The 12,500-nt window shown below is 31.3% G+C and overlaps 1 protein-coding gene across 1 annotated transcript in view; it reads left to right on the forward strand.

Annotated features, from left to right (window-relative positions):
* The first annotated feature begins 8,289 nt into the window (after positions 1-8,289).
* LOC137660050 (filaggrin-2-like) overlaps positions 8,290-12,500 on the forward strand; it is a 7,069-nt gene continuing 2,858 nt past the window's right edge. Inside the window, exons 1-2 of the mRNA XM_068394775.1 lie at positions 8,290-8,304; positions 11,578-12,500. The exon at positions 11,578-12,500 is cut by the window's right edge and continues 1,033 nt beyond it. Coding sequence (XP_068250876.1) covers positions 8,290-8,304; positions 11,578-12,500 — 938 coding nt within the window. The remainder of the gene's footprint in view (positions 8,305-11,577) is intronic.

Genomic DNA, 12,500 nt, shown 5'->3' on the forward strand with positions numbered 1-12,500 from the left:
GCATTGGAGATTGTAAGAAGGGCATCACATGCTCCAAGGCCTTTACAAAAATCAAATTGCGAACTAGGGAACAGATGATTACCTTCAGCAAACCTATTAAGACGTTTTGCCAGAAGACGTTCAAAAACTTTAGATAATATGGGAGTTATGGAAATTGGGCGGTAATCAGTGGGACTTGCGCTACCACAAACACATTTACATAGATGAGTAACATTACCAATTCTCCAACAAGTGCTAAAAGCTCCCCTTCTTGCTAACTTGTGCAAAATAACAGATAACTTTGGAGGTAAAAAATCTGCTGTCTTTATAAAAAACAAAGGAAAAATACCATTTGTGTCTACACCTCCATAAGCATCAAGGTCCATCAACAGAGCTTTAATCTCACGAGATCGAAAAGCTAAACTAGTTAGTTTAGCCTCAGGAAAACAGGAATGAGGAAGTTCAAGTTTTTCATTACTCTGTTTACTATCAAAAACATCAGCCAACAGGGTTGCCTTTTCCTTTGGACAGTGATTGACTGAGCCATCTGGTTTAAGTAAAGGAGGAACTGTTGCATCTACACCAAAGAGTGCAGATTTAAGGGTAGATCGCCATTTATGTTCCTGAGTTGTATATATATATATATATATTTATATATATATATATATATATATATATATATATATATATGTGTGTGTGTGTGTGTGTCATGGATATCATATATATATACTGTACATACACACACACACACACACATATATATATATATATATATATATATATATATATATATATATATATATATATATATATACAGTATGTATATATTTATCATAACTTACTCCAGGCTTCATAGTTTTCAGCCATGTAGACCTCGGTCTTCCAACTTCTCTAGTGCATCGTTGAGCCGGTTAAAAGTTTGGTGAACTAATCTAATTTGGGGAGTGTGAAGAGCCTGCGCAAACCATCTCCATCTACCCCTCACCACGATTTCATCCACATGCGACTCTCGAGTTATCTTTCTTATAGTTTTATTTCTAATAGTATCCAGTTATTTAACTCCTAATTTTCTTCTGAGGCCCTTGTTCGCCAATCTCTTAAATCTGTATTGATTTAAAAGCTCAATATCGAGACGACTGGAGAAATTTAACCGAGACCCTTCCCGTCAATAGACATAGGAGGAAAGGATGGTGATGATGATGATAATATATATATATATATATATATATATATATATATATATATATATATATATATATTTGTCTACTTGTATGGATTCAGTAATACACACACACACTAACACACACGCACACACATATATACATACATATACATATATATATATATATAAATATATATATATATATATATATATATATATATATATGTGTGTGTGTGTGTATGTGTGTGTATCACTGAATCCATACAAGTAGACAAATGTATACATATATATATATATGTATATATATATATATATATATATATATATATATATATATATGTATATGTATATGTATATGTATATATATACATATATATATATATATATATGTATATATATATATATATATATATATATATAATATATATATATATATATACAATCAATTTATTCACCATTTACACACCGATAACGTCATTAAATAATTATTTTGAAAAATAATGAAATGATGCCATGAAAATGAAGGACATTAATTGAAACAAACGTTGAGACTTAAAAATTCATAGTAAACTGATTTCAAAAAGTTTTCTTACTTTAGAAAGTTAATCAAATAATTTTTGTTTTTGGGAGTTTCATGTAATTGCTTTTCTCACTCAAATTTTTCTTTCATTAATTCGGTTTTTTATTTTGAATATTTAGAAAAATTTCATTTTGCAAGAAATTAATTTATGTAAGCTGTTATAACTTTCTAAATAAATTCAACTGCTGAGAAGTTAATATAGATATGAAGTATGAGTTTTTGAATTAATAATGTTAAGCTTATACTTTATACCTAATATCAAGGTTTGAGTAGAATATACAGAACACAATCTTATCGCAAAAGATATTCAAAACGTATAAAAATTTCCTACCAACGAATATCAATAAAGAAAGTATTCAATATTGGATTGAATGAGCAAGCTTCTCAAATAGCATGTGTCTAGAACGGCCAATTTAGATATTAACAAGGCAATTAAAGTGTTAATTGGTTGATTATCCGTGTGATCGGCCATGCAAGAACAGAAAAAAATTCACTATTATCTTCGAGAGAACAATGACCTATGTAAGTAATCTGCATTACAGCTGATGTGAGGTTAATAGGGGTATGACCTATACCATAAGGTCACATGTGCATTTAGAAGAAGTTTTTTAGTGTCAATTAGGTTACGTAAGTGAATACACCTAACTTGGCGAGAAAGTTGGCTTGAAGTCACGGTTATATGAATATGGTAGGTGATCTAAGGTCACAGGTCAATGATGCAAGAAGAGTATATTTAGGTAATCATTGTATGTGACCGAAGGTTACAGATACTTCATGAAGAGAAGTAGGTGAATCCGGTAGATTGTAATAGCGCATGGGTATGTAGGAACGAAACATATGTTGACCTTGCCCGTGGCCTGAGGTAACGGATACACGGGGAAGATGCCTTGATTTGCCTGATATCAGCTGCATATTGAACAGATCACATACGCCAAGTGTGACCATGTCAAACTAGGTCACGAGAGGTGAGACATCAGATTTCCATTTTCAAGTTTAGACAAGTCATGAAAAGGAATTCGTTAATGAGATCAGAGAACATCGAAGAAAAGAATATGAACATTTCCAATTCGATATAACAGTTATAGATAAATTACCAACCGGTAGCCATTCGAATTCTACATTTACATTTCCGCAGGGGAGGAGAAGAAGAAGAAGAAGACGGAGGAGGAGGCGGAGAAGGAGGAGGAGGAGGAATAGAAGAAGAAGAAGAAGAGTTTTTTTTTTTGTGTGTGTGTGTGATAAATTAATAGTTTACATGCACCATTTCTATAACAAAACATGTTCATAATGTTTCTAAGTTTGATTCTAATATAACCATCTCATCCCTTAATATTGGTGGATAATCTTGGCTGCAGGCCTATGCATACATTAATATGTATATACATATAAATATATATATATATATATATATATATATATATATATATATATATATATATATATATATATATATATATATGTATATATATATATATATATATATATATATATATGTATATATATATATATATATATATATATATATATATGTATATATATATATATCTATATATATATATATATATATATATATATATATATATATATATATATATATAGATATATATATACATATATATATATATATATATATATATATATATATATATATATATATATATATATATATTGTTATTCCTGGCAGTCATTGCGCCACTTTTTTCAATCAAAAGACCCCGCCAGCAAGGACCAGTCGACATGCCACAAGCGTTGAGACCCTACCCAGAGCCTCAAACCCCCCCCCCCCCCCGCCCCCAACCATCCTATACAAGTCTACTCCTCTGAGATCTCATTTTCAGACATCTTTAACATGTGTGGCCGTTAAACGCCGCCACACGGGATCTGGGAGAAATCACGAGGCCTATTGATGGCGGGTGTCCGGACACGTGACAAAGGCCGATGACCAATGGGACAGTGGTCAGGCCAATTACCCCTAGGAGCGGCTGGGCATCAACCTTCGCTAACCAACCTCCATGAGAGGAACATCATCCTCCTTCGTTCTCAAGACTCCATTAGAGCAGGACCTGTGACACATACTCCACAAGGGAGGAAACATTCCTTTTTATCAAGGTAAAGTGTCTGTACATTGAGATCCTCATCATCCTTACCCAGCCTTCCTTCTCCTTCCCTTAACATATCCCATTATTTTTTCCTTTCATCATTTAATGAAAGATCCTACCCACTGAACCTTTGTTATCCCAGTCTTGTGTCCCAGCCATGTGTGCCGTCTGCTACTAACCTTAATTAATTCACCCTGTGATTGTGTTGATTCCCACGTGTAGTGTTTAAATTCCTAAGTTTTGCACTATTATTTAAGTTGCTTAAAGGTTTTAACCACACAATTCTATCGTGTTCCCAGCCTGAAGAAGTAAGTGATCGGTTAATAAATTAAGTTATTTCCCTTTCCAGGGAATGAGATTGCTGTGCTGAAATCGTCCACGGTCCAACCAACTCCACGTGTGCACTTGTGAAAATACAACTCGCGGTGAAGTACCTCGTGGCTTACTTAAAATTTACATTAGTTATCTGTTGTGATCCCCTTTTTATTAATTTTTATTCAAATATTATTATAAATATATCTATTTTGTCAGTATTCCTTGTCTTATTGCCGACTGGCGACCTTTCCATTGTTCCTTTTTTTTGTTATTGCCCTGAGTTCCTTAAGCAAGGCTGGGCTCACAAGCACGAGCGTAACAATATATATATATATATATATATATATATATATATATATATATATATATATATATATATGTATATATATATATATATATATATATATATATATATATATATATATATATATATATATATATTTATTTATTTATTTATTTTGTCTTCCTTTTCAAGATAGTATCATAATGAGTTCTCTATAAGTTAGACAAAACACTTTGTATACGAACTTCACCTGTAATAATTATTGGAATAAAAATTCGTAAATACCTTGAAAGGAACATGATCTACACATATTGAAGTAGGTTTCATACATGCAATTTCATTCATAACAATTGTGCATTTCGAGCAACATTCACAATATTTGCTGCTGTTCGTTATGCATACACAAATACTAAGATTTTGGAACCTGTCATTGAGAACATCTCTTAAGAAACAAATGGATGCGTCCCTGCCTAGTATTCTATCAGACTCGGGTTCGAGACCAGCTTAAGCTCTCTAGTTTCTTGTAGTATCTGTAACCTTACCATCCATGGGAGGAAAAAATGTGGTCGTCTAAGCGAGACTATGGGTCTACTTGCGGGGTCATCAGCAACCATTGCCTAGCCCTCCCTAGTCCTAGCTTGGAAGGCAAGCGGGCTTGGGCGCTGATCATATGTATATATGGTCAGTTTCTAGGGCAATGTTCTGCTACGGCATTGACCCTGTCCCTTGCCTCTGCCATTCATGAGTTGCCTTTAAACCTTTAAAGGAGTGTCCATGTACAGTATGTCAAGGACGTTAGAACGCAAGTGGAATTATAACTCAATTCTTTATTCATTTGTCATACTACTTTGATGATGGGACTGGGCTAGCAATTCAATTACCTTATCCATGGAAAGAAGCCAACAAAGCCAGATAGCAATCTAACGTTGGTTACTATTACAGAAGCTTCGTATCAAAAGACAATCAGTGTATCCTTTCTTATAAGACTATCTATATCACTAAATGCTGTACGTTCAGTGGGGAAGTCGGTCGATGATAAAATAAGAGGTTTAGGAATAATTCCCCTTGCCTATATTACAAATTATTATTATTATTATTATTATTATTATTATTATTATTATTAGTAGTAGTAGTAGTAGTAGTAGTAGTAGTAGTAGTAGTAGTAGTAGTAGTAGTAGTATTGGTACTATTAGTAGTAGCTACGGTATAACTCTACTTGGAAAAGCAGGATGCTTATAAGCCTCAGGGCTCTTACAGGGAAAATAGCCGACTGAGGAAAGGATATAACAAAATACGTAAACTACAAGAGAGGTAATTAACAATTAAAATAACTTACTTTAAGAAAATAACAACATTAAAATAGATCTTTCATGCATAAACTATAAAACGAGTCTTATGTCGGCTGTTCAACTTAAAAATATTCGCTGAGATTTTAAACTTTTGTAGTTCCCCTAATTTAACTACATGATTAAGAAGATCATTTCACAATTTATATACAGAGAACGTATTTGAAGGCGATAATTGTTTTGATAAATTTCTGTGTACAAATATAAGGTTCAAATACAATAGTATCATTTCTTGCATATACAAGCTCATATTTCATTGAAGTAGATTTATTAAATTTATGCAATATTTATCAAATAAGTGATTTTTCAAAATTGAAATGGGATCTTTGTAGTTTTCACATTTATCTTTTTTTTTTTTTTATTTGTGGGTGAACAATATTAGTCTATATGATAAATTACTACAATTTTTAATAGGACCTGAAGGTCAAAGAATCCCTTTAATACCTTGATTTTACGAAGGGAAATTTTTCTTGCAACAGCAACAGTTTAAGATCAAGAAAGATATAATTTTCTAAAAAATAGGTGCGTAAGAGAGAGAGAGAGAGAGAGAGAGAGAGAGAGAGAGAGAGAGAGAGAGAGAGGAGAGAGAGAGAGAGAGAGAGAGAGAGAGAATATTCCTAATTTGAGAACAAGAGAAAGAGAGAGAGAAAGCGAGAGATTATTCCTAATTTGAGGAAACGAGAGAGAGAGAGAGAGAGAGAGAGAGAGAGAGAGAGAGAGAGAGAGAGAGAGAGAGAGAGAGAGAGAGAGAATACTATTCTAAATTTTGATTAAACATTTCAAATTAAATTGTTTTGGTTTTCACTAAAATAGTTTCATTAAACACCAAAATAGGCACAATCTAAAGCAACAGATAGAAAGACAGAAGATGATTTTCAATCTCATTTCCATAAAATGCAATTAGCAGAGAAATTCTTATCATCAACATTTCCTCGAATCAGATCTCCACGTCTCCTGTCTCTTCCTATTGCACAACTTTCAAAAAGTTGAATGTACCGCAACGAGAGAAATCATTCGAATTCATTTAAAAAACAATAAAATCATGTATTTATATTTCTATTATCATTCTATGCATTTATATTTCTATTGACGATGAACAATACGTGATTAGAAAATGCTCATCAAAATAATATTTTGGTATCATTATTATTGTTTTTATTACTTGCTAAGCTACAACCCTAGTTGGAAAAGCAGGATGTTACGAGCCCAGGGCTCCAACAATGAAAATAGCCCAGTGAGGAAAGGTAACAAGGAGAAAAGTTTTTTTTCAAGAACAGTAACAACATTGAAATAAATATTACCTCTATAAACTTGAAAAAATTCAACAAAACAAGTGGAAGAGAAATAGGGTAGAATAGTGTACACGAGTTTACCCTCATGCAAGAGAACTCTAATCCAGGACAGCGGAAGACCATGGTACAGAAGCTATGGCATTACCCAGGACTAGAGTACAATGGTTTGATTTTGTAGTGTCCTTCTCCTAGAAGAGCTGCTTACCATAGCTAAAGAGTCTCTGCTACCCTTACCAAGAGGAAAGTAGCCACTGAACAAATACAGTGCAGTAGTTAACACCCTTGAGAGAAGAAGAATTGATTGGTAATCTCGGTGTTGTTAGGTGTATGAGGACAGCGGCGAATGTGTAAAGAATAGGCCAGACTATTCGATGTATGTGTTGCAAAGGGAAAATGAACCATAACCAGAGAGAAGGATCCAATGTAGCACTGTCTGGCCAGTCAAAGGACCCCATAACTCTCTAGCAGTAGTATCCCCTGATGACTTCCTAAATGATGGATAGTTTTCTTAGAATGAGGTCTATAAGGAATAAAGAATTTCTCTGATATTAAATAAGCTAGACTGCATATTTAATAATGATTTTAACGTGAAAGTAAGCTGTTGACAAATAAAAACAGGAACACTCATTTGCACACACACACACACACACACACACACACACACACACACACACACACATATATATATATATATATATATATATATATATATATATATATATATATATATATATATATATATATATATATACAGTATATGCGTGTGTGTGGGGTTGTGTATGTGGGTATGTAAATGCGTTTTCATTTGACCCTAATTTCAAAAAAATCATGAATGCTATAGTTCCTATACCTTAGTCTTTAAAGTTAATGAACGGTTTTCATAATTTCTTGAACAATTAATACTCGAATGCCAATTTGATATAGATAGGATTACTATATAACTAAAATCTGTTACGTAATGTAATGTAAAAAGTCGATGGTGACCAATGAAAAATCAGGTAATGAACTTGTCTTGACCAGGTACGTTGCCCGCTGTCACTGAGAGAGAGAGAGAGAGAGAGAGAGAGAGAGAGAGAGAGAGAGAGAGAGAGAGAGAGAGAGAGAGAGAGAGAAAGCAAACTATAAAAGAAGATCTTCAGTTGTGATGGCATCTCACTCTGCTCGAAGACATCCCACAAGAGGGATCCAATTTCCACTGCTTTTTCTTCCCCCAGAAAAAGTAGACGCTCCAAGATGGCGTCCAAAATAGTGAGTGCCTCCGTGTCAAGCGGGCTTTCTTTTCTTGTGTAATGAAGTTCCTGGATTATCTTCATATCTGCGTAGTATTTCGACTATCTGGTTTGATAGGTTATTTTAAATTGTTCGTATAGAGAATTAAACAATAATTGAAAAAGCATAGGCAAATTCCCTTTTGCCCAAAATAAGCAGACTCAAGTATAAAATTGTATGCATAGAAACATGAATGAAGCATTTATATAACTATATAAATACATATATAAACGCACACACACACACGCACATACACGCACACGCATAGGTTTTATATATATATATATATATATATATATATATATATATATATATATATATATATATATATATATATATATATATATATATATATATATGATTATAAATTAGGTAGTAGGTTGGCCAGGGCACCAGTCACCCATTGAGAAAGTACCGCTAGAGAGCTATTGGGTTCTTTGACTGGCTAGGAAGCATTACATTAGATCCCTATCTCAGGCTACGGCTCATTTTTTCTTTACTTACACATACACCGAATAGTCGGACCTATTCTTTCCACATTCTCTTCCGTCCTCATACACCTGAAAACAATGCAATTACCAAACAATTTCTCTTCGCTCAAGGGGTTAACTAGTGTACTGTAATTGTTTAATAGTTTCCTCTTTAGCTATGATAAGTAGCTCTTCTAGGAAAACGATAATCCAAAATCAAACCATTGTTCTGTAGTCTTGGATAGTGCCATAGCTTCTGTACCATGGCCTTTTTCCACTGTAGAGATTCCTTGCTTGAGGGTACACTCAGGTACACTATCCTAGTCTATTTTATGTCCGCATGTTTTTTTTTTTTCACATTTATATAGTTTATATATGAAAGATGGATTTCAATGTTTTTTTCTTTATATTCCATTTTATTTTTCGTTGCTTCTGTTGTAGTTAATTTATTCCCTTGTTTCCTTTTCTCATTGGGATATTTTTCCCTCTTATAGCCCTCTGGCTGGTAGCATCCTACTTTTCCAACTAGGGTTGAAGCTTAGCCATTAATAATAATATTCATGATTATATATACTGTACACACATAAGTATACATATATATATATATATATATATATATATATATATATATATATATATACATACATACATACATACATATATATATATATATATATATATATATATATATATATATATATATAATACATACATATATATATATATATATATATATATATATATATATATATATATATATATATACACCGTACTGTATACATGTGTAAATTAGTGAATATTCTTATAGCCGTGAAGTTTTAAAAAATATATACAGTATATTCATATCACTCCAAAGATAATTTTATTAAATTCAAAGGATTAAATCTTACTATAATATGCTTTCATATCGAACATACAAGCACACACATACGCACACACACACACACACACATATATATATATATATATATATATATATATATATATATATATATCAATATATATATATATATATATATATATATATGTATATATATATATATATATATATATATATATATATTTATATATATACGTATATATATATTTATATATATGCATATGTATGCATATATATATATATATATATATATATATATATATATATATATATATATATATATATATATATATGTGTGTGTGTGTGTGTGAGTGTGTGTGTGTTCATACATACATATTGATAGAGCTCGAAACTAACTGTGGACTAGAGGGATTATAGAGATTATATTCAGATCCAAAATATCTTTGAAATAAAATACTCGAGAAACGTATATAAATATCTATAGAAACGCTTCGATTATTAAGATTCAAGGCTTTTATAAATAAAAAGACTTTTGTGTAGAAAAAAAAATGGTAACTTGTGTTCATATTAATCCGGGCTAATTTATTTAGATTTTTTTTTTTTTTTTATTCGAAGATGCTTAACATTCTGAATATTGTTTAGGCTTGTGCTGAACATAGATAAAATTATTATTATTATTATTATTATTGTTATTATTATTATTATTATTATTATTATTATTATTATTATTATTATTATTATTATTATTATTATTATTATTGTGGTATTGGTTATTGTCGTCATATACCTCCACTTTATACAATTTTAAAGAAAAGAAATAAATTGTTAAAAGCCAAGAGAGAAAATTCGTGACACGTGAAAGTACTTTTTAATAACTCCAACTTTCCCGCGTCACTGCTGGTCTGAACCTCATGAACAATCTGATAAGAAATGAATAATTCGATAGCCATGATAAAAAATTGAATAAGAACGAAAGTTAGAGGAAAAGGAAAGCATTGCAGTGATATACTTCTAATCTCAATATTTATTGTCACGATAAGTCCATAAGAACAATTAAATAACGCGAATAAAATATATAGAGATTTATCAGTCAGATTTGACTGAATTGACCAAATTGAGGATTTGAAAGTCAAACTGTGAAATTGGCTGGCATATAAGTTTGGGAAATCAATCTCGTTAAATATTTTTTTATATTTATCTATCTATCTATCTATCTAACTATCTATATATTTATCTGTCTATCATTATTGGAGTTTATATGAGTGCATCTCTCCTTCCATTTCAAATTACAAAAATGCGTATTTTTGATGCGTATCCTTAGAAACTGCAATATCAGCTTTCATTATGCCTGCAACGTCAATAAGATTAAATTCATAACGCTATTTTGTGTAAAACTAATCAATAATTAATCTTAAGCATTAAGAATTCAAATAAATGAGTGAAAATCTTGAGAGACTTTGTCACGCTTTAAAGGTAGCAATAAGTCCACATATAAATGTATAAATACATAAGAGTAAATAAAAATATGTATACACACACATATATGTATACATATGTATATATATAAATATACATATATGTATATATATATATATATATATATATATACATATATATACCTATATATATATATATATATATATATATATATATATATACATATATATATATATTTATTATATATATATATATATATATATATATATATATATATATATATATATATATATGTATGTATATATATATATATATATATATATATATATATACATACATACATATATATATATATATATATATATATATATATATATATATTTTCAGCGCCTTTATGCATTCGTGTATTCTGAAACAATAATCCAATAGAAAATATCATGCTACAGAGTAAAACTGTCCTATGGATTCTTAAATCTATATTTTGTATCTTTAATTCTATTTCAGAGCCAGCTGGTACTTTGCTTGACCTGCCTCTGGGTGGCCTCCCAAGCTGAACCGAATCCAGACTTGAAGGAGGGCCAAATGAAGGAACGAATGTCACACGGCTATGGGCCTGATCATCAAAAGAACTACGGACATGACCCCCATAAGATGTATAGAGAAGACCACCACAAGTTACGTTCATATGACCACGACAAAGGCTATAAACATAACCATCAAAAAGATTATGACCATCATAAAGGTTATGACCAACATAAAGGTTATGACTACCATAAAGGTTATGACCATCATAAAGGTTATGACCAACATAAAGGTTATGATCCTCATAAAGATTATGACCATCATAAAGATTATGACCAACATAAAGGTTATGACCAACCTAAAGGTTATGATCCTCATAAAGATTATGACCATCATAAAGATTATGACCATCATAAAGATTATGACCAACATAAAGGTTATGACCAACATGAAGGTTATGACCATCATAAAGGCTATGACCAACATAAAGGTTATGACCATCATAAAGGTTATGATACTCCTAAAGGTTATGACCATCATAAAGGTTATGATACTCCAAAAGGTTATGACCCTCATAAAGGATATGACCATCATAAAGGTTATGATACTCACAAAGGTTTGGATACTCATAAAGGTTATGACCATCATAAAGGATATGATGAACATAAAGGTTATGATCATCATGAAGATTATGATCCTAAGGGTTATGACCAACATAAAGGTTATGACCATCATAAAGGTTATGACCAACATAAGGGTCATGACCAACATAAAGGTTATGACCATCATAAAGGTTATGACCAACATAAGGGTCATGACCACCCTAAAGGACACAAGCACGGTCATCACAAAAGTGGTATACATGAACATCATAAGATACACATTCATGAGTACCATAAAGGCCA

The sequence above is a fragment of the Palaemon carinicauda genome, chromosome 20 (assembly GCF_036898095.1).
Source record: "Palaemon carinicauda isolate YSFRI2023 chromosome 20, ASM3689809v2, whole genome shotgun sequence".
Lineage (NCBI taxonomy): Eukaryota > Metazoa > Arthropoda > Malacostraca > Decapoda > Palaemonidae > Palaemon > Palaemon carinicauda.